Source organism: Mesocricetus auratus, unplaced genomic scaffold (genome assembly GCF_017639785.1).
Source record: "Mesocricetus auratus isolate SY011 unplaced genomic scaffold, BCM_Maur_2.0 Super-Scaffold_100676, whole genome shotgun sequence".
NCBI classification, from domain to species: Eukaryota; Metazoa; Chordata; class Mammalia; order Rodentia; family Cricetidae; genus Mesocricetus; species Mesocricetus auratus.
The window spans coordinates 120,713,706-120,737,744 of NW_024429266.1; the positions used below are offsets into that span (position 1 = coordinate 120,713,706).

Consider the following 24,039-nt stretch of genomic DNA (forward strand, 5'->3'; position numbering starts at 1 on the left):
ATATTTAACTAGGGACTTATAGAAAAACTAAGGATATTGTGCATAGTGTCTTTGGATTCCCTTCATCTACTGTTACCACTTTACATGTCCCAGTAGCCTTAAGATTCATTTCCTGGAATGGGGGATATCTATGATACCCAATAGTAATGGAAATATCTTATTCTTTTCCCTTTCCCACTTAGATATTCGTACTTGGATGTCCCACTTCTGAAGTTCTGAAACAGTCTTAAGTTTAAAATGTTTACATAAATTTTGGACATCCAGCTATCTCATTGGCATCGAAATGAATGCCTTATAAAATTTTCTTACACAAGTAAGAGAGGGAATCGATCCTGAGGTTGAAGACACAGCAAGCAAATTAATTATTCTCTAAGGGAGTACAGCTTAGAGTTGCTGGCAACAGTGAAAGGACGCCTGGTTGGCTGCACTCTTAGGTGGATGTGGTGAGCAGGTCAACATGTGTAGACTCTGTATTGTTTGGATACCAAGGGGCCTGAGAGGTCTGGTTTTTCCTATAGTAGTCCAAGCCTACCTTTCCCCTCCAGCTTACTATATGAGGCAAGTCAGCAGGAGGCCTGGAGATGATGGGGATGGAGTATCTGTCTTCCAAGGCTGCTTTCTTATCTGTCAGATGAAGTGTGAAGGGAATGCTTCCGAACTAAGCGTTGCAATGAGTCATGGCTTTAATTGTTTTCTATTTATAATCATGTTGGGTGAGATCATCTAGGCAGATCACTTTATTCTCCAGATGACGTGCAAGGAGCTGCTGAATGCAGGAAGCAGGCCACCTTCCAACTCCTCTACCAAGTGATATGCTCAGTGCAACTGACAGAGGCAGGGCCTGGAAAAGGTCACAGAGGTCCTGGGATTTGTCACCAGGCACATGGGAGTTTAAACCTTAATACTTATTTGGTAGTCAAATGACCTTCCCCCATAAAATGAAAATAACTTCCTTGCTCCTTACATATATTTAGTAGATAACATTTTTTTTTTTTTTTGGTTTCGAGACAGGGTTTCTCTCTGTATTGTGTAGATAACATTTTTTTAAAGACTTCAACTTTATTGAATTAAAAAAAATACAAACCTTACAACTGATAAAGCCGTTAGAACAAAACCAGTAGCTAGAGGACTATAATTTAAATAACACAACAAAAAAACCCAATTGTACACTTGGTTGGACCAAATCTGCATGTCCTTGTCATCCTCACAGTGTGGATTTATAGGTGACCATCAACATCAGGAGACAGAAGTTCCACTGTGACGTAACGGGTCCCCTTTCTGTATCCTAGAACACAAAGCACTACCAAAACTAGAGCTGCTCTTTACAGTGTTGAAGCAGCAAAATACTCCAAGCACATTTTAATTCTTTCCAGTGGAGCCGAAGCCTCCCGAGCCCCTTTCAGTGTCATCCAGTGTCTTAACTTCTTCTAAGTCCGGATAAAAAATCCGTTCACAAATGAGCTGTGCAATTCGATCACCTTTTTTTACTTCAAACTTCTCTTTTCCAAAGTTAAACAGCACAACACCAACATTTCCTCTATAATCTTCGTCTATGACACCGGCTCCCACATCTATGAAGTGCTTTACTGCCAAGCCAGAGCGTGGAGCTACTCTTCCATAACACCCAGAAGGAACAGCTATCTGAATGTCTGTTTTCACAATGGCTTTCTCCATAGGTGGTATTGTATAATCATAGGCACTGTACAGGTCGTAGCCCGCAGCGCGGGCGGACCCGCGCGTGGGAGCCGTGGCGTGCTCCGAGAGCCGCACGAAGCGCAGGGAAGCGCCATCCTCGGCCCGAGCCCTCTTGCTCACCAAGCCGGCGGCAGCGTCTTCCGAGCAGGGCATGGTGGGTGGCAAGCGGTGAAAAAGCAGAGCGCAGTCGTGTAGATAACATTTTAAAGGTAACTTTTTAATGGTAGATCTTTACTTCCTCTGATTGCAGTTTTTCTTTTCTTACTATATCTACATTTGCAGAAAACTTCAAGAGGAACGCATGAGAAAACCATTTCCAAAGCAGTAGCATCTTATTTGTCCTTCCACAGTCCATATTTCATCATCCAAGCTCAAAATAAAGAATTCCACTAGTCTTTTCTTTTTCTCTCCTTGTTTTTCATTCATTTGTTACCAACATCTGGTAAGCAGCTAGTGTGTGCTAGACATGGAAGTAGGAATGGGAAAGTACCTAGTGTGTGCAGCACATGACAGCACAATGGGAATTCAATGCTCCATTGGTTCATTTTCCGTTGTGCAAAGGTGGGTGGCTGCTCCCCAGGCTTTAATCTCATCTGTCTTGAGCCTCTGATTTCTTACTGTCTTCAGTGGTTTCTACAAGGATTAAATGTGACAATTTCTAGTAAGTGTTTGCCTGACACTTAATAGATAGTAGCCACATCAGAATGCTTTTGGTCCTGTTGTGTCCAAATTCTGAACCCCAAAATCACCAAGAGGCCCATTTCAATGCAAAAGCAAAGAGTCTTTTATTGTAGTTGTTTAATGAGCTAACTCCATTAGTTCGGGCCTTTCATCCATTCACCACAGCAGGAAGCTGGGATTTTATAGGGTGGAGTAAGGGGAGTGTCTAGGGGTACACAACAGTCTCAGGATTGGTGTGCTTCTAGGCTTGGACGACCTGCCCTGTGCTAATTGGTAAACTGGTTGTTATGGCCCATAGGCCCTCCCAGGGCAGTTGCTATGCTCTGCACATCTCGGTTGTGCACTTGTCTATAAAGTATACCCAAAGCCATAAAGCACAGCCCTGCCAGCTGACTTCTGATTGGTTCCTTGCCATGAGGAGGGCATTGGACTTGCTAGTGACCAGGACGGGAGGGGCAAAGTCAGGCAAGCACATGTTAGCCTGTCATGGCTGCTAAAACGGGGCTGGTCCCCTCAGTGCAAGTAACCCCAAGTAGCCAAAAGAATCAAAAGAATATTTCTATGATTTAATATAAACATAAGAATAATAGATGACTCCAGGAATGGTTGGTTCAGAGGCTCAGTACTTTTGGAAAAAGCTCAGGTTCTTCCCAGCTTTGTGCTCTGCCATCTTCAGCAGGATGGGTTAATATTCAAACTAGTTCTCATAGTCACAGTAGGGCATCACACACACAGGTGACAAGCTCCAGAGGAAAGTGAGCCATTTTCAAAGCCATTGCACCTCATTTCTCCTTCCACATCTGGCTAGTCATTATGTTTCATTAATTAGTGTTTCAGTACGCCATGGGGTGCCACTGGTGGGTTAGACCAATAAGAATACATTTCTGAAGCTAAAGACAATCTGGATTTTGCTAAGAAGTAGGAGCATCTAAACATGTTAAGTCTTTTGCATATTCAGTGGTAAATTTTCTAAGGAAATTAATGAGGGTGACAACCATGGATTAAAATCTAGCTACTTTTTCCTTATTTGTCTCATTCTTTAGCATTGTAGAGCCTTGGAATTTGAAGGTTTTGCTAACATATGCCCAAGGAATGATGAATGGCTCCTTATTGGATTCCCACCAGGATATAGACACTTCTCGATAAAGCATGGCAGAATGGCTTCTTGTCAGTCAACCCTGGTTAGTCACTTAACATTGAAACTCACTGAAATAAAGAACATTCCAGATTCATTTCCCCAGCTGTGTGTCTCATATTCCAGATTTCCATAATGGCTGTGGAAGGTTTCACTCCCACCGGCAGTGAATAAGGGCTCCTTTTTCTTCACATCCTCTCAAGCATTTGTTATTTTCTGTTCTTGATGACAGTCACTTTGAATGGAGTGAGATGGAATGTCACAGTAGTTTTGATGTTCGTTTCTCTGATGGCTAAGTTGAACACTTTAAAAAGTACTTATAGAGAGTTTCAACAAATGGGATAACATACTCTTTGCTCATTGGAAAACTGTTGAATGAGTGAAGGCATGGCTGTGAAATCATTGAGAACACAATGTGTATGGGGCAGAGGTGAGGTGAGAAGAAACTGAAGTAGGGCATCGAGGGTCAAGGCACAAGATGAGTTGAGTGGCACAGCTTATGGGTGAAATTCAATGTAATTAGTTATTCTGAGGCAAAGGGTGAATGAATTGGTCCTCACTGAGTTTAAAGAGATCACTTGGTCTCCTGGTGGATTTACTAATGAGAACTCAAGGCTTAGCTTTATTATTTAAATGTGTGTGTGTGTGTGTGTGTGTGTGTGTGTGTGTGTGTGTGTTTACAAGTCAAGGACTTGAGGTTTTAAAATTTCAACCATTTTTATCCATCCATCCTTTCAATGTATCATAAACAAGAGAGAAACCGTTACCAAAAGCTTACCACCAACACTGTCTTGAGTCAGATGTTCAAAAGTGTATCTGTTGGGCCTGGTGAAATGACTTAGTGAGTAAAGTTAGTCAATGCCAAACCTGATGACCCAAGTTTAATCCAGTCTCTGAACACTATGTAGTAGTTAGAAGGAGAGAACTAACTCCCACAATTTGTCTTTGACCTATTGTCCTCTGTCTGTCTGTCTGTCTGTCTGTCTGTCTGTCTGTCTGTCTGTCTGTCTGCCTGCCTGCCTGCCTGCCTGCCTGCCTGCCTGCCTGCCTGCCTGCCTGTCTCTGTCTCTGCTCTATCTCTGTCTCTCTGTCTCTCTCTCTGTCTTTCTGCCTTCTCTGTCTCTCTCTCTCTCTCCATACACACACAACACACACACACACACACACACACACACACACACACACACACACACACACACGTTTAAATATTTTCTTTGGGCCTTGAGAGATGGCTCTTCCATTAAGTGCACTTACTGCTTTGCAGAGTCCCAGGATTTGTTTCCCAGCACACACATGGGGCAGCTCACAGCTACCTATAAGTTTAGTTCCAAGGGATCCACTGCCCTTTTCTGACCTCTACTCAAATGAATACATTCAGGGACACACGCACACAAACACATAAAAATAAACCAATAAATCTTAAAAAATAAGTGTCTTGCATATTTGTATAGCAAAATTGTTGTTCATTTAGTAAAAATATCTAAAGGAGTCTAGCATTTAGTGCCACCAACATGATAAATGTGCCTGTGGGGGTGGAATGTGTCATGTGCTCTCACAGTCAGAGTGAGTGTGAAAGTTCCAGGAGTGTTTTGAAAGATGAATATTGAGTTATGACATTTGAAGGACGATGACACTTTCATAGGTACTAAGGGAAAGTCACAAGTACTGATCCCAAAAGAGGACCTTCAAGGAGGAAATTCCTAGCACTCTGTAGGGAATGTGGTAGTTTTGATTTACATAGATTTACTCTTTTGACCTTCTCAACATGAAGAGAATTCAGACTATAAAACAGTTGCTAAATGTCCAACAAAAAGCTAGCAACAATAGTGTACTTATTATAGTTCTCATTACAATGGGGCCTGAAGGAGGACAGCTGAGGAGATGCCCTTATGCTTATTGTCACCATGTCCCCTGTGGGAGGTATTAATGGCTAAGAAGCTATCATTTGGGGGATTTTTGCTTTGCTCCTTTTTTCCTCAAGATAATGTGCATGATAATGCTTTAAAAATTTTGTATTATCTCCTATTCCAGAGGTAAAAGGAGAAAAGAGAGAGGTATAAAGGAGTCTATTTCCTACTGGCTGGATTTTTGGAGGGTGCTGTGGGACCAGAGAAGTGTTTGATGGGGCCACAGGAAGTTAGAAAAGTAAAGGACTGTTGAGATTATCTTGAAGTTGAGAAAAAAGGGAGAAGTTCATGAAGTCAAATTGCATTTTTGAGCCATGTCCACACTAGGACTAGCTCTTAGTCAAACCCAATCCCCCACCCCCACATACACACTACTACTGTTGCCCTTGGTTATCCACAGAACTTGATGGCAAGATTCTATAGCTGAAGACACCATACTCTCTGGTCACAGGACATGGAGAAACCAGTTTGGTACTGACTAGAAGCTTCTTGTTGACCAGCTTCATAGCACCTTTTGGACGAAGAAGTCATCAGCAGTCTAGCCCATCTGGGAATCTTGTGATCTACAGTAACAGTGGCACGAATGTTATGGGGGTAACCAACTGACCGGATTTGAGACCTGGTTCACAGAAGGAAATTCATGCCTGGTAGTATAAATCTGGCCAAGAATTCAAGTTCACAGACTACACAGGTTCAAGGGATGCATCTACTACTATCATTTTTCTAAATGGGCACAATACCAAATATTTTTCTGGCTTTGTTTTTCTCTACCTGTAGATTAGTGCAGCCAAGATGTCATCAGAGCAGTTTTTCTGTGCAGTGGATGGTTACTAATTCTTCAAGTGCAGAGAATAAGTGTTAGTGGAGTGCTCATCCACAGATGGGATATTTTAACATTGTCCTCTCTACCCTGCCACAGCTAAGGAACATTTGCAGAACAGAGGGCATAAGATTATGGGAGCCAGAGGCCAGGGAGGACCAGAGACAAAGAATCATCTGAACGTGATTGGACCACTGCTGTCACAAAGTCCCAGCTGCTGTGGTTTCCTGCACAAGAGCTGTATAAGATCAAGATGATCAATGTTCTGGGATGGAGGGAGAAGTGGTTGAGTCCTAAAACCTAGCTGAGGACATCTTGGCAGTTGCTGGCATCTGGGGGAGGGAGAGTCAGTTTTCTTTAAAGGTATAGCTCCTATTAGGTTGACAATGATGTCTCATTGGGTATCCCCGTACTCATGAGACTATGGGCAGCACAAATTGGACTTGGTGGGTTATATATTTAGAAAAAAAAATAAAAGAGGGCATGAAGTTGGGGGTGGAGTGGGGAGATGGGTTTATCTGGTGCTAGGCAGAGGGATGGTATATAAATATTATTAAAATACCTTATATGAAACTATAAAATATTAATACAAATATTGTATTAAAAATAATCCTGTTTCCTTGGGTAAGTTACTTTATTCTTCCTATCTATTTTCCATCTGTGGAAAGGCAAGAATTATAGAACTAATCATAATAGTCATAGTTACACACACTCATACAACTAGAGTAATGTATTTGCATTTGTGGTTTTGGAGTTCACAAGTCCTTTTAGAACTTTGATGAACTCAGGAGACATAGTTCCCACCAATCAAAGTGTGGACAAGTGGAAAACTTACTATGACACCCATTCTGTTCCTCAGCATTTCCATGAGAACAGTTTTCTCAATCAGACTGGGGCAAGCATAGTTGTGATTCTGTGTTTAGAGTAGATCACCCACAAGTGATGGTCCCTGGGGCTTGAGTGATATTATCAGCAGGGCAACTAAGCAACTACTTGTTTCTTAATTGTTTGATCTTTTTATATTTTGAATTGCCTAACTACTTGGTGCTTTCAGTATCTGGAAAGTTTACTAGACTTGTTTTCATTTAGTTTTAGGCTGTTATGGAAATGGGGACATTTCCCATGAAGCCATGTCTTTTCTGAGACCTCTCTGTCTGTCGTAGTAGGGTCTAAAGCGAGGCAAACCTGTTGCCGTACTTAGCACTGGCTTAGTGTGGGGAATTCATTGTCACTCTGTATGTTTCCAACTGGCAGTTTTGACTCTGTAACTGGATTGTTTTCAGTCTGTCTTCATTGCTTCCAGTATTCTGAGACTCCCCTTGAGTTTTTGTTTTTGTAGAGTTCGACTTCAAATATAAAAAGATGTCTGAAGATATTTATACTTACTGTGAAAGGCAGGGAATAAGCATAAGAGGAGAAAGTACAAAATAAAAAGTCACTCCTGTTTCCCATTGAAGCTGGTACTTTTGTCTCCCCAGGATTCATATACACACTTGGCATTTAGTACCCACACATCCTGGAAGAGACCTTCTAAAAAGAGCTCTGGATAAATAAGTAGGCCATACTGCTGTATTACCACAAAGGGGGCAGTAGAAGAAAAAGCTAGATTTGTGTTCACAGCAGCTACCATCCATCTATATGCTCATAGGTAGGTTGAATAGAAAGAAAAGTTGACTGTGTCAAGGTAGGTGCTTTCCTACTGACGCGAATTTGGATACATGCCAAGAAAGAAATTTAATTCCTGTCTTTTGCATTTGCCTGCTTAGAGGAGTCAAGAAGCAAAGATATTTTTCAGTGGAATAGTTGAGCAACACTTGAAATAAAAATGATCATCCCTATGTAGTCCAAGAAGTCACAATATGATGACAAGGGGTAACGGTTTGTTGAAATGTTGAGTTTATTGCCAAGAAATGTTCTATAGGATGCTGTTGATTGAATCTATACAAAGATATAGCTAAAGCTCTATGAAGTTATGTTATCCGGTTATTAAGGCACCAGTGTTGTTAATTATAGAATAAGGACCAGCATGATGGATGGAGCACAAGCCATGGAGAGCATATTAACCATAGTTTATTATAGCAACACTGAAAGGGGGAGACAGACATGACAGAGAGAGAGAGGAAGATGAGAGAGAAGAGATGATGAGAGAGAAGAGAGGGTAGAAGAGGAGAGATGATGAGCGAGAGCGTAAGTGGGCGGGGTCTGTCTTTTAAAGGGGCCCTTTGCACCTGCATGCAGACTGGTTCTCATGGAACTCTGGGCTGGCCAGAGTGCTGCCTGCGTGCATTCTGCAAGGTAACAGGGCAGGCCAGAGTAATGCCTGGACCTTTCCACTAGGCCTCCACTACACATGTTGAGGAACCATTTAGGAGCCAGTTCTAAGGGAGACTACGACCTTAAAAAAGGTTTTCAAATTAACTTCCCCTGTCCTGGCTTCTCACTGTTTCCTCAGCTTCCAGCTTTCCAAGGTGACTGCACTTTCATTTTCAAAGCTCACCCCAGGAGGTGGACTCAGAGGAGAGTACAGGTAGCAGCAGCATCCTGGTGTTTCCTTTTTGCCGTTTTACATGTGTATATGAGAATCCGCAGCGCCCCCTGCCATTTGAGGAGGCCATTAAGGTGTTTACTAAGCCTAAATCTGACAATTCCCACCTGCCTTGTGCATCTGTTTTCATCAGAGGCAGCAAGGCCTCATGACCTCCTCCTGCTCATCCCCCTGAGAAGAGCGGTGGGGTGCTTATGGGATGTTCTGAGCAGTTAGGAGGATAGCAGCAGCCTTTGGCAATGACTGGGGCTTACATCTGTGCTAGGGGATGAAAAGCACACAAAATGTTCTGCAAAATGAATAGCATCTGAGCTTCCCTTCAAAGACATGGGTGCAGAAATTACAAGGGATTTGGGCTGTGTAAAGTGACAGTAATGATGTTTCAAGCATGTTTGGTCATCTTTACAGGTGAACTCAGTCCTGAACTCATGCTTTTTTCATGGTCCAGGGTCTTCCTTGATTGAAGGAAACTCTTGAATTCCTCGTTCACCTTTTTAGAATTCCACTGCCCAGGGATTTTTCTCATCCATTGAGTTCATTTCAACCATCTGGGTGACTTAGTCATTCATGGCCTTGCTTCTGTTGGGCAATGTTCTGTGGGAGGTGTAGCACAGTTTGTCCCTCCTTTCCTCTTTCTTCTTCTCTTCTTCCCTCTTTGCCTTCTTTCCTCCTTCCTTCCTTTAGACGTAGCCCAGGCTGGCTTTAAAGTCTCTGCATGGTCCAGGCAAGCCTTAAAGTTGCCATCCTCTTCCCTCAGCCACCCCAGTGCTTGGATTTAGGCCTGTGCCCCTGTGCTCATCTGGGAGGAATGGTTTTTGCCTCCAATAGCATCATTTATGTACTTTTCCTGTAGATTTTTGTCCTTTATTCAGAGAGCTGGGGTAAGCAACAAACTTAAAGGTCAAGGTACTCAATTTATCAAGCTTACATTTATATTTGTATCTGTTGGCAATTCATTATGATGTTGTTGACCAATGACGTTTCTCGTTTGGACTATTCAGCCTCATGTGGTTAGAAATTAGAAGACAGTCAGTTCAGCTTTGCAAATCTTGGTTATGATTGTTCTTCAAAGACAACCATTTACTGGTTCAATTAGTGAATATGGACGTACATTTTAGAAAATCACTACTAAAGTAAATGCGGCAGGACTGAAAGCAGGCACAATTCCTTCTAGAGATGTGAGTTACTAAACAAGTTAACTGAAAAAAATCAATTTTTATTTTTTCAGGGATCTCTTTTGAAGGTAGAACTAGATGGGAAAATTATTGAGAATTTTTGTTGTTAGAAAATGTATTGTAAAAGTGTAGTAATTAAGATAGTGTACATACTCAGGTATAGGCAGATAAAAGATGAATAAAATCAAGTGAAAAGTCTAGGAATTGACCAAGTATGTATTACAGCATTATATGTAATAAAGATTAGTTCTTTATAGAGTAAGGGTAGATAATTCAACAAAATGTTTTAGGACCTATAGACAAAATGTCTAAAAAATGAGATCAGACAATTTATGTCATTCACATTGGAAATTTTAGAAGAAAAAAGTATAAAGAAGAACAGGAAACATTATTAAGAATGATGGCAAATAGAAGGAAAATTATCCAAGGAAGAATAAGGAGAAAATCTTCCCTTGGATGTGAAAATGGCTGGATGGTGGTGCTCCCATCATCCAGGTGAGCACCTAAAGTCACAGGAAAGCCTACAGGTGCTCAGGAGAGACTCCTCCAGTACAGAGATGCCTAGTGTGTTAGAAAGGCCAGATTCCTAGTTACCCACTCATTTTGAAGTGGAATTGTGGTTTCACAATAAAAGGAGACTATTGCAACCTTCTCTGTGCTAAAGTAATAGTGTAGGTGACTGTCGCTTATGGAAGGTCCTGCTGTAAGGCTTGGAACATGTTAATTGAAAGTCATTTTCATTTATCATCCATCTTACGCTATAATGTTAGATGTGCTATTATTAGGACTGCTAGATACTGTATTGGAGTTTAATACTGACTCTTGTTTTGTCTATCCTTTCTCTGACCTTTTTTGGGGTACTTTTTATTAATTTATTTTTTACATTCCAATCCCAGTTCCCCCTCCCTCCTCTCCTTCCACTTCCCTCACTCCACCCCCTCCCAGCTCCCATCTGCTCCTCGGAGAGGGTAAGACCTCCTGTAGGACGTCTACTAAGTCTGTCCTATCAACTCATTGAAGCAGGACCAAGGCACCTCCTCACCCCCCACACCCCTGTGTCTAGGATGGGCATGGTATCTCTCCATAAAGAATGGGCTCCACTAAGTCAGTTTGTGCATTAGAGTTAGGTCTTGGACCCACTGCTGGTGGCCTCATATATTGTCCCAGCCACACCACTGTCACCTATTTTCTACTGTGATGTACTCTGACCTGGTCCTTGTGCTGTCTAATTAAATGAGCATGCACAGTATCTGAATTCTCAAGCTGCTTTCCCTGCCATTTCTGTTTCTTGAGCTACAAACTCAAATTTCAGCTGCAGCTTCAGTTTCCTCAAGAGCCTTTGACTTACTGTATTGCCAGCTTCCACCATCTCTGGAACCCAGCAATCCACAATGCATTCTCATTCTGATTAATTGGTTGTGGTCAAGCTATTCTTGCCTGCCTCTTACCTTGTCTCCATTTCCTGCAACATTTCCTATGACACGACATGGGTTCCATCAAGTTTACTAAAATCAATTTCAAACTCTCACAAACACTTTGAAGGTGGTGCTGTTCCTTAGAAGGTTTTGAGATATGAATTCATACTCACAGGCTTCGGTGTCTCAGATGTATATCCTTGTTTTCACGTCACGCTTGCCCCTCTGCTCAAAGCAGGAAATTGAGACTGTGGGATAGTGGTGATATGTGCTTTTAACATGTTCTGATTAATTTCATTTTCTTATGGTATTAGGGGCTTTTGAGAAAATTTTCCCTTTGTGACTGAATCAAAGATGTCTTTGAATTTTCTCTTGCCAGCATCACAGAGAGCTATACCTTGAAGGCTGGCCACACCTCATCAGCCTACAGAACCCTGTTCTGCATTCTGATTACAAAGCCTTCTCTCTACTATTGTGGGTGTGAAAGGTTTCCCCATGGAAATTATTTTTCTGCCAGTCTGCTGCCTTCTATTAGATGGTAAAACACTTCCCTCCTGTCTACAAGACATTTTGCTTGTAACCAGTATGTGTTTGCATTTGGTACTACAGTTGCTCTGGGGAGTTCAAGATTCCTAGTTTCTTTACAGTCAATTAAAGACATCTCTTGATGTGCTCTTGCTACATCCCCATCTGCTTCTGAGAGCTGAGCTGTTCAGAAACCTCCGCTGTCTCAGGGGTTTCAGTAGGTGGTTGGTTTGGTGACATCTTGAGGGATGATGACTTATTGGTTCCAATCACAATGGTTTGTAGATTGAGGTTAGTCCTCCATTTTAAATTTAGAGGTAGAGGATGAGGATAAAAGAAGTAAGGATCAAAAGGGTCAGGGGAGGATAGATGGGGACAAAGGCAGAGCTACAGTCTCCCTTTATCCAGACAAAAGAACCATCCATTGTTTTTTAGTTGTCCTCAGTTCATTAGTGGAGGCAGCAGGGCTTCCTAGTGGAAACAGTACTGATGCTTACATCTTTCTATATGGTAGGTACTCTTGTAAGCACCCCCTGTCTGATATATCTGAGATATTTGCATCCTCTCATCTATGTGTAGACATTTGTGTGTGTGTGCATATACAATACACGCCTGTATCACTTAGCAGAAAGATTTAAAGATGGTGACATCTGGGTCTATCACTTTTAAATTGTGATCATGGGTGAATAACTTTTCTAAACTTGTGTTTCTTCATCTACCACCCTTTTCTGAATGGTGTGAATAGAGCTTCCTACACACTGGCTCATGGTAGGTGTTTGATGTTAGATTTGTTTCATTGATTCATTTTGACCTGGGCCTGGATGTGCCAGCTAAGTTTCACATGCATCTTTGTGTGGCCCCTTTTAAGCTATTCTCCCTTTCTGTGTGATTGACGGCTGTTTCTGCGCCTTCACTGCAATGCTCTCATGATTCTGTGTGGCTGCTTCTCCCTTCTGTGCAAGTTCTAATGTCTAAATGTAAAGGGCAGTGGTCTGTTCTCTATTGCTTTCTTTTTATAGGATCAAGTGTGGAGCAGACAGAGTTAAACAGAAGGAATGTGCTTTGTGAAATGTGTCAGTGTCTTCTCGAGAGAAGACGGACCGACCTTCCAGGCAAAGTGACTCTGTATGCATTGTTTCAGGAAGGCGTTCATTTACATATGTGGATATCTGAGTATGTGTGTGTATAGTATCACAATGAAACCTATTTGTACAATTTGTATCAATGACAAAAATACTTCTAGAAATACTTTTGTACAATATATTGTCCAAAGAGACACCTCAGAGGCTGTCCTTCGAAAGAGAGAGAGAAAAAAAAAGACAAGTCCTCTTTGATGTTAGCACCCTTCTGGCCTGGTTACACAGCAACACCTGTTTGCCAAACACATGGACTTCCTCTAGAACATAGCTTTGCCTCTCAGAGATATTTGACTTTGTCAAGAGACATTCAGAATCATCTCAAGTGGACTGTCACCTCTGGCAACACTGCATAGAAGCCAGGTGTGATGACAAAAATCCTTCCATATGCAATAAAAGGCAGCTCTCAATTCAATTATCCACTCCCAAATGTTGGAATTGAGAAACCATGGTTTATAACTTGTAGGTAGAGAATAGGTGATTTTAAACATAAAGAAGAGTGGACAGTATTTTGTAGTCTTCCCCCCATTGTCTGATAAACTCCTGTCCTTTCATATAAATTCCACCCTTGTTTCAAGTCAAGCCTGTGTATTATCTCTTTGGTAATATATATGTACCATGGTTTAAGCAAGATTTTTTGAGGTATATTTTTATTTCCCTCCTTTTTTCTGTTACAGACAAGTTTGTGAAGAGATGCGTGATGCGTAATTTTGCACCTCACTGACTCACATTGCCCAGAGTAAATATACCTCTAGTCTGAGCTTTCATCTCTCTTCACGTCTCTGCTCTGGCAGTATCTGCGGCCAGTCCTTGCATGTTCCTTTGTCCAGGGGTCCTCACTTCACCTCAGGTCGTGGAGCTAAGGCCAGGTGAATCAGAGTGTACATGATCCAGGAATGAGACTACACCAAAGGAAAGGTCTGAGCCTGAGTTTGCCAGTGTGCTGCACCAAGTAGCTCAGATGCCATTTGTCCGGCACTGTTCACAGGCCAGGCTCAGTCCTGTGACCAGACCAGACGGAACCCAGGTTGACGTCTGACAGTGTGAGATGACAGTTTCTCACTGAACTTGTAGCTTATCAGTTTGGTTGATTGCCCATTGTCTGTCCCTGTGCTCAGCCACTTCCAGTATCCCTCCCTCAGTGCTGGCATGCTGCCTGCCTGGATTTAGTATGTCTGTCTGTCTCCCTGGTATTTTCTATTTCTGGCTAGTGTTCTTTGTTTCTCCTTTTCCCTCTTTTCCTCCCTTCCTTTTCCTTCCTTCCCTTACCTCTTTCTTTTTCTTTGAGGTAGGGTTGCACGTAGACCAAACCAGCCTCAAACTTATTATGTAGCTGAGGATAGCTTTGAACTCCTTGTCTCTACCTCCTGAATGCTGGGATTACAAATGTGTGCCCCCACAGGAGACTTATGTGTGCTGGGGTTGGAATCCTAGCCTTTGTTCATGTTATGCAAGCATCCTATAATCTGAGCTAGTGCCTCGGTGCCCTCCCCCAACTCCGGCTACCCATATACATTTTTTTGTGTTCTCAGGTTTTAGTTGGATACTTTCTGTGATTTAATTTTCACATTCTTTTAAAATGTCCTGGATTTATCTCAGCAACAGAGCACCCCATTTTGGGGTTGCCCTTAAGTTTGGCACATACATTTTCAATTAATCCAAGCCTGTTTCAAAATGACACTATGTGTCTTCATGGGTTCTGCAGATACCTTGCCCTGGCTCTGCCTCCCTGCCCCTCCCCCCCACATTGCTGTCGTCCATTTCCCTTATCCACAAGCTGTAGTTACCATAGGTAGGGCCACTATTATTATTAGGAGCAATTTTACATGTTAGATCAATTCAGAATAAGAATGAAATTGCTGTTCTATCTGTATTTCTTTCTTTCTAGCATTCCTCCATCTTCTTAGGCAGTTGAAGGTCTGGGTTCCTGAACTACATCATTTCCTTCCGGAGACTTCCTTCAGTCTTTCTTGGAAGGTAGGTCTACTGCTGACCCACGCGCTTCAAGATCTCTCATTCTCCTTCGTTTCTGGGCAGTACATTTTCAGGCTGTTGAGTTCTAGGTTGTTGCTGTCCCATTTTTCCTTTTCACTCAGTGCTTTAACTATTTCTCTCCATCCTCTTCTTGCTTCTGGGAGGAGAAGAGAACCAACGCAGTTTGTTCTTGTGAAGCAAGGAAGTTAACCTTCCTTGTTTCCTGCCAGGGCTTCCATCTTCAGCACTCTGACTGTCACATGGCCGGATATGGGTTTTTACCATTATCTTGCTTTGTAGTCTGAGCTTTTAGCTCTGAAGTTTGGTTGCCTGTTGTTAATTTTGGATAACTCTCAACTATTTTTTACTCAAATATACTTTTGCTTTCCCCCTCCTTCCTCCTCTTTTTTCTTTCCCCTCTCCCCCTCCTCCTTCTCCTCATCCTCTTCTGACATCACCATTAATTGCACTCTGTACCCTTTGTAATTGTCCCACAGTTCTGAACCATCCTCCTCATTCCTTTTGGTCTTTGCTTTGCATTTTAGGGAGTCTACTAACCGGTGCATATTCACACTCAGCAATTCTTTTTCTTGGCCATGCCTGTCCACTGGCAGCCCTTTAAAGTATCCCCCCATACCCTGGGGTGTTTTTGATTTTTAGTGTTTCCTTTTGACTCTTTCTCTGAGTTTCCATTGTCCATTTATTCTTAGATATTTTATACTAGGAATACAACATATTGCATTGGATATTACATACTAAGAATACTAAGCTTACTAAGTAAGCTTATTCTTATTACTAAGAATGTAGCTTTTAAAACACTGATATTAAATATTTTAGGCCCTCATCTACTATTTTCAAGACCCCTGTCTTGCCTGAGTCAGGCTCTAGTAGTAGTTTGTTGCTGCAGTTTGCATTCTTCAGCTTTTAGTATGTCTTGTAATTGTTTTCTTGAGAGCAATGCATGATGTACCAGGTAGAAGGAACTGTGATGTGTTTTAATTCTTATGGAAGATTCTTCAGGAGTTGGATGTTATTATTGCAGCTGTGTTTTGTGGCTAAACTTTCCTCTAGTTGTCTTTTGTTTCTCAGATTGTTCTTGAGTTTTCTTGGGCACTTATTAAATGAGTTTGATGCCTGTGGTTTCTTTCGATATAATCTCCTGCTATTATATAGAAGTCCTATTAATGAAGTAGTAGAGTGTGCAGGGTGATCAATGCTAGAGGTTTCTATCTCCTAGGAATTCTCTTCCCTTCCTTTCTCTCTTCCTCCCTCTCTCTCACCAGTTGTTCCTTGACTGGCTCTTACATGTAAGAGAAGCACACTATCACTTTAGTTGTCTGCCCTGAACACTAGAAGGGAGGGAATTATGCAGGCATGCCTGTTGACTGGGAGCTTTACTGTGCTGTCAGATTCAGCACCCCCAACCCCAGAATCTGAAATAGGAAATACTCCAAAATTTGAAACTTTTGAATATGAATCTGATTTGTATGTGAGAAATTCTACATGTGGTGGGTCATGGATGAAACACAGTCACATTAAAAATATTCTATAAATTTGTCTTTAGGCCATATGTGAATTTGAAGCATAAGTGAATTTTGTGTTTTGACTTCTGTCTTATGCTTAAGATATCTCATTGTACAAATGACATATTTGAAAATATACTAATCCCCACATAGTCACAACACTTTGGGTTCTATTTATATCAGCTTGGTTTGGGGCAGAATTTCTGAGAGCAGTGTATTTGGTTGTTTCTCTTGGGCTGATTCTGAGTTCTCAGAGGAAGTCTTCCAGTGGTCCCTTTACTGAGCCTTTTTGGGAATTGAGAGTCAGCTACTGCTCATGTCTGTTCTTCCAGAGGTTGCTGCTCCTTTATCTTTACTCATTCACGTGGCCATTGTAGTCTTCCACCTTAAGAAAAGTGAAATGAATTATGTCTATTTTTCTGAGAATTTTTGGAGCAATGACAGTGTGTGCATTTGCCTAGAAATGCGTTCTTTCTCTGTGTCCTGCTGTCTTCTGACCAAGGCAGCCATGGGACGTCTGAGTGGGTGCTGAGCGTTTTGACACTGCAGGGGCTGCTGAAGTTCAGGGACTTTGTTTTTTTTTTTCCATCAAAATAAAGCAGGCACAAAATTCTTATTTTCCTAATGTTGCATGTCTTCTGTGGACATCTTGTTCGGTGAAGATCCGTGTTCTAGGGTACAACTGCATTGTCCTCCTGGTCCCATCATCAGTATTTAGTGTTTCTGTTATCTTAATGTAGCACCTAGGATTTGGGAAATCCAACTCAGGGGAAAGGTTGAGTTGAACCCCAGGGGTTAGTGGATCCTCTATAATTATCTAAGAAAAAGAATACATTTAAAAATAGCTTTAAAGTATGCATTATTACTGTGTGTATATGCGATGTATGTGTGTGTAGTATACATTATGACAGGCATGACATTGTGCACACAAGGAAGTCAGAGGAAAATTTTGTTGAGTTTGCTAGCTCCTTCCAGTTTTGCACAGGATCTGGGAATTCAACCAGGTTACCTGACAAACTCCTTTACGTACCGGATCATCTCATTGGCCCCCAAATACAATTTTGGAAGCCTTTATGTATGGAAATGTCTTTATTCTACCCAAATTCTTGTTTCAAATCTTCACTAGGCACAGAGTATTTGATTGATAAACTTTTTCTCTCTCAAAACCATTAGCCTTTGCTTTACTGTCTCTAAGGTTTAGGTATAGTTGAGAACTGTGTCACTTTCTGGCTCCTGTTATTTTATTTTATTTTTTAAATTTTATTTTCCAGTTTAAATTTAGATAAGAAACGAGGTTGCTTCACAAGTCAGTTCCAGGTCCCTCTCCCATTCCCTCCATTCCTCCCGTGCCCTCCCCCCAACCCCCCCCTTATCCCCTCATTTCCCCAGGGAGGTGAGGCCCTCCATGGGGGTGTGCATAGTCTGTCATTTCATATAGGGCAGGGCCTAGACCCTTCCCCAAGAGTTCAGGGTGAGAGTGCACCTCACATTGTTCTATGGGAGTCCAAAGTCCGTGTGTATACTTGGGATGGGTACTGATCTGCTGCCCAAGGCTCAATAGATTCCCTAGGCCTCTTCACTGACACCCAGATTCAGGGGGTCTTGATCAGTCCCATGCTGGATTCCCAGGCTGATGCCTGGGATTCAAGAGTTAACCTTTGTCTGGTCAGCTGTTTCTGGGGGTTAAACCAGCCCAGTCTTAATCCCTTTGATCACCAGTCCTCCCTCTCTGTTACTGGCTTTCTTGAGTTCAGCTCAGTACTTAACCAAGGGAGTCTGCCTCTTCTTCAATCAGCCACTAAATAAAGTTTCTGTTTCCCAGACTCTCTGGCCATAGGATTGTAGGCTGGCACTCCCCAGATCTATGTCTAAAATCCATATATGAGAGAGTACATGCCATGTTTCTCTTTTTGTGACTGGGTTACCTCACTCAGGATGGTTTCTTCTAGTGTCATCCATTTGCCTGCGAATCTCATGATTCCATTGTTTTTTTCTGCTGAATAGTACTCCATTGTGTAGATGTACCACATTTTCTCTATCCACTCTTCGGGTGAGGGACATCTAGGTTGCTTCCAAGTTCTGGCTATTACAAATAAAGCTGCTATGAACATAGTGGAACAGACATCTTTGTTGTATGAATGGGCATCTTTTGGATATATGCCTAAGAGTGGAGTTGCTGGGTCTTGTGGTAGGTTTATTCCCATTTTTCTGAGGAATCTCCATACTGATTTCCAAAGTGGCTGAACCAGTTGGCACTCCCACCAGCAATGGAGGAGTGTCCCCCTTTCACCACATCCTCTCCAGCATAAATTGTCATTGGTGTTTTTGATTTTAGCCATTCTGACAGGAGTGAGATGGTATCTCAGAGTTGTTTTGATTTGCATTTCCCGGATGGCTAAGGATGTTGAGCACTTTCTCAAGTGCCTCTCAGCCATTTTAGACTCCTCTATTGAAAACTCTCTATTTAGTTCTGCAGCCCACTTTTTAATAGGGTCCTTTGGTGTTTTGGAGACTTGCTTCTTGAGTTCTTTGTAAATTTTGGAGATCAACCCTCTGTCATATGTGGGATTAGTGAATATTTTTTCCCATTCTGTGGGCTGCCTTTTTGTCTTGCTGACTGTGTCCTTTGCCTTACAGAAGCTTCTCAGTTTCAGTAGGTCCCATTTATTAATTGTTGATCTCACTGTCTGTGCTACTGGTGTTATGTTCAGGAAGCTGTCTCCTGTACCAATTCGTTCAAGGGTATCTCCCACTTTCTCTTCTAAGAGGTTCAGTGTGGCTGGATTTATGTTGAGGTCTTTGATCCATTTGGACTTAAGTTTAAAGTTTAGTGTTTTTTTTTTTTTTTTACTCTGGTTTTCTGAACTTTGATGATGTACCAGAAGGGTGCCCTATTTCTGATACTGAAGACTCCTTTGTCTGGGATTCAAGCCTGCCTCTAGTACATGGGACTGTATTGGGTTTCTCTTGACGATTTCTTCCTCCACATTTGCTCAGGACTGCTTCTTAGGCAGATGCTGGATGCCATGAGTTCATTTGAATTATTTTCCGTGCTTGTTTTTCTTTAGATTGGATTTTTAAACCTTGTCTCTATTCACTATACTGGTCCATTTTTAGAGTTCACTTTTCCTTTTATTTAATTCTCTTGCTTCTTGCCTGAAATATTTTCACTTATCTGTATAGGTATTTTTAAAAGGCTTTCTTTTCTCTTCCTTCCATTATATTGATTTTTTTCCTTCCCAGGTTCTGCTTTGTTGTTGTTGTTGTTGCTTGACAAATTGAATAAATTTCTTCGTCCATGGTACTCATTGTCCACTCACATACAAGGGCTCTAAAACCAAATTGCAAGTAAGCACTTTCCTCGTGGGTGGGACTTGTCAGTTTTGTAGCTTTCTTGTGTAAGATAGCCAGGCAGCATTTTTTTTAGCTGGTCTGCTTTTGAAGGATCACATCACGTTTTCTCATTTTCACTGTTGCCTTTCAGTTTCTCAGAGAGGAGTCTTCTGCTCTCCTGTCTAGCGAAACACAAGGGAGATAGTCTTGCCTGCTGCCAGCGCCATCAGAACAACAGTCAGGCTAAGACCCCACTCCTCAGCTCAGGGTCACCCGTGTCTCTGTGACCTTGGCTTCTCGTGGGGACTGTGCAACGCTATCAACTTCATCTCTGTCTGGTGAGGTATCCACATTTAGACCGCAGCATTCTCTTTGCCGGTAGGAGGCCAAAGTTTACTTTCTGCCTCTTTCCCTTTTGAGCTTCCAAGAACCTGTTGGAATCACTCACTTTTTGATGTCTCCACATTCTTTTGTCCATTTTTATTCTTGAGGGCTCTTGGGTGAAGGGGATTAAGTGAAATGGCCCTGAATTGACTTGATTATTTTTAACCAGGATCCCTGGGGTCTCTGCTTTCAGCCCAAAGCAGTTCCCTCTCGTTGTCACCTAGCTGGGTAGGTCTCTCCTCCCTTTATTGAACAGGGCATGGCTTTATGTGCCTCACTTTGCTTCTCGGTTTCCAGGGAGAACCTTCCACTCCAATTTCTTTGATTATAGGAAGCAACCTGCAGAGGCCCAGGGGAGAGCAGAGTGGTCTGTGTTCACACAGAGTGTATTTGCCCGTAATGAACCAGATTCTCTGTGGCCTGCCCTAGTGGTGCCTCTGCCTGAGGTTTCCAGGAGACAGCACCGGAAACACAAAGGCCAGACAGCAGTCACCTCGAGAGTCACCTTGGCCCCTTTGCCTCCCTTCCGGAGCATGCCACAGTGTAGAAGCATTTTCCACTCCAGACCCCTCAGGAAGGAGTCGTATGTCTCTTGGACAGTTGCCTCTTCCTAGATGGGCACTAAACCAAGAAAGGTATTGACATTTAATGGGATAGGTATCATGCCAAGTGCTGTACATGGATTTGTTGACCTCATTGTTGTAACAATCCTTTGAGGATAGTGTTAATAATCTCATTGCCAAGAAGATGGCTGGGAAGTGGAAGAATGAGAAATTCTACCCAGGGATGTATAGCTTTGAGATGAGCTGGTCTTCACTGGACCACTCTGGGTGAGGAGGAACAATGTATAGGGAGTAGAGGAAGCCCCAGTGAATGAACTCCTGAATGAATGTGTTGCTTGCATAGTCATGATCATGTAAGGGACTCCATATTCTCAGAGAACTGAGGGTGAGTGTTGGCAGCATGTGCAGAAAATCCACCATATTTGGGTATTTACAACCTGAAGAATGTTCCAGCATAGAGACTGTCCTACCAAGATTAGCTAAACCAGTGTCCTCAAGCCAGCTGTGTGTCATCAACATGCCTCCTAGCTTTTCTTTGTGTAACAGCTCTGTCTCCTTGTTAAGCTATGTGCAATATCCCATCTCTTAGTTCAACCCTATATAATAAACATGCTGAGCTTCTGAGGTTCTGTGTTTGCTCCAGTTGAAAGTCTAGACCACCTAACCCTGGCTTTCTATGTGCCCACGTGTCTGTCTTTTCTTCATTCCTTAGCTGCCCCCAGTCATGCTGGATGTGGTACTTCTGTTCCCAGGAAACCTCAAAGGGAACATGCTCTGTGCCAAGTGTATCCAGCAGGTGCTCACTAAGTGTGACTTGCTGAATATGTGATAAAGGGCTGTCTTTTTCTGCCTATTTTAGATTGCCAACCATACCTTGACTCATGGATAGCTACTTTAAAAGTCCAGAAATCTGAATACTTAATCAACTTTCCATTTCCTTTGGCCAAGAGCCACACCTCTGGTTTCTAATACGTTTTCATCCTGTCTGGAAGCACAATGTGAAAAAAACTTGGGTGTCTAATATCAAACCTGGATGGAGAAGCAGGTGTGTGACCGCCATCGAAAGCATAAAAGAGCATCACATCCAAAAGGAAGAAAAAAAAACTATCTAAGTTGTCTAGCAGTGATGCGATTCAGTGGAAGGTCTTGCCTCTTGGTTTCCAGCACTGAGGTTTTCCTACTGGAGTCTCAGGGTGAGAAGTGACACCAGCTATGGCTAAAGCACTCAGTTGCTTCTGCCTGCTGGGCACCTGGGATTCCTTAGAACCAGGCCGTGGCATTTCAGAGCAGCCATGTCAGAAGCATGTTTGTTCAGTCCCCCCCCCCCCCGAGCTTATTTGCTCAAGTGCTGGGGAGAATGTAAGATTGTCACATCTGGCCCAGGGTAGGAATAGAGGCTGGGGCAGCAAAGAGGAAGTTGGGTGCAGAAAAACTTCTGTTCTTATGCTGGTAAGGAGGTGAACCCCAGATGACTCTGTGTATACGGGAAGGCGGGAAAGGGTTGCTCTGACTCTTCCAGGAGTTAAGCAGTGCCTTTGCCAAGACTGGCGTGCTCGTGCAGCTTTCTGAAAAATCAAGTAAAACACCATCTTTACTCTTTCCCTAATGTAGCAAAGATTACCAGCTCAAAGCCTATGGCTGTGTGTATTTTACGGCGAGGGAATGAATGCATCACTATGCAGCCGCTTAGATTATGTCCACCGGATGACGAATGGCAGCAGCCAGAACAATGGATTTATTTTCCTGGCAAACACAGTAGAATTTATACCACTTATTTCTTCAAATGAGGCCTTTTTTTTCTTTCTTTAGGAATGACATTAGAAAACTCCCCAAGGTTATGATGGAACAATGAGAAATGTTGACTCTCTTTCTCCTTTCCCTGATTGCTTCTTTCCTATGAAGTTCTAGAGATGGCCAAGTAGCTTCTATGGAGCTCGGCACCTGAGTAGAGGCAGGACTTAAGGGAATGTTCCGTGTTAAGATTCACTTGCTGAGTAGACAGCTTACCACAAGGAGTCAAGGCAAACCAAACCAAACCTGGCAATGTAAGTGTAGCTGATAACGGCTTGTAAGCAAGGGGACGCAAAAGACAAAACAACTGTGTTCTCACGCTGGTGGCTGTGATAAAGGGCATGGGAAGGAAGGTGCAGGTCAGAGAAGCGCCCCCCCCAAGTGGTAGTGGTTGAGCGGATCATAGGAAGGGCCACCAGGACCAAGGCAACAATATGCACCCACGTCTGGAAGCCTGTGGGGGAGGGGAGGCAGGGCAGTGTCTCTAGCCACCAGGAACAAGTTGGAAAAGCACAACAGGTGGTTTTGAACTTGAGGAGAGGGCAATGTGAGCGCCTCTGGACTTCAGAGTACTTGGAGCTGAGTAGATTGGAGTGGCCTTGCAGGGCTGTCTGCGGTGCACAGAGACAGTCAAACTCTGGAAGGTTTGACTTAAAATCGGTTACTTTAGCATTTACTTAACGGCAACATACAAGAATTTACTCAAAGCATATACAATATTTCCAAAAAAAAAGTCCAAAATATTTGTCTTGGATAGGACTTGAAGTAACGCTTAATCCAACAGTTATTTAAAATGACCTGTATACAGTGGATCGAAACCCGTTGGACACCCTGCTGTGTGGAAGAGGTCAGTAAGGTAGAAGAAATGTTTCAAATGGATGTGAGACTTTACCATTCAGTCCAGAGTTCATCGTCTCAAGATAGTACTTCCTCTCTCAAGTATTTTATTCTATTCAAACCAAATTATCTGTGTATATTGTTCACTTCTAGAGATTCGAACTTTCCTTTTTCTTTTTTGATTTGTCTTATTTAGTAAATTTTACCTGATTTTCTTTTGTGTTTCTGTAACCTATTTGTAAATTTCCTATCTAGTCTCTGAACCATATAGAATGGACTTTGTTGCCAGAGAAAATTTCTCAATAATTGGCTGCTTGTATCAACATTTAAAACTATTTTATTTGTTTGTTTTATTGTGGGAAACATGTACCTGATACAAAGTATACCACTCCAGCCCAGGAATCCCTGTCTCTGGGACATCAAGTGTATTGACACTGTCTAGGTGGAGAATAGGCAGGGGATGGCTCTCTCGTCATCTTCAATGCCTATCTAACATTGAGATGACAAGTCTTAAGTATATAATTGACTTATAACAAGAGTCACATAAATCCATTCTATTATCTATCAGTCCATGTTGTCTTCTGATGTATTCCAAAGAAC

The 24,039-nt window shown here is 42.3% G+C and overlaps 2 protein-coding genes across 4 annotated transcripts in view; one reads left to right on the forward strand and one right to left on the reverse strand.

The window, feature by feature from the left end:
* The window catches only part of Pde1c (phosphodiesterase 1C), a 459,933-nt gene that overhangs the window by 213,148 nt on the left and 222,746 nt on the right, over positions 1–24,039 (forward strand). The gene's annotated exons all lie outside the window — the stretch shown is intronic.
* Positions 1,046–1,852, reverse strand: LOC101841957 (deoxyuridine 5'-triphosphate nucleotidohydrolase). Its single transcript, XM_005087417.4, has one exon. The coding sequence runs from the start codon at positions 1,846–1,848 to the stop codon at positions 1,360–1,362; it is 489 nt and encodes a 162-aa protein (XP_005087474.1). The 5' UTR covers positions 1,849–1,852; the 3' UTR covers positions 1,046–1,359.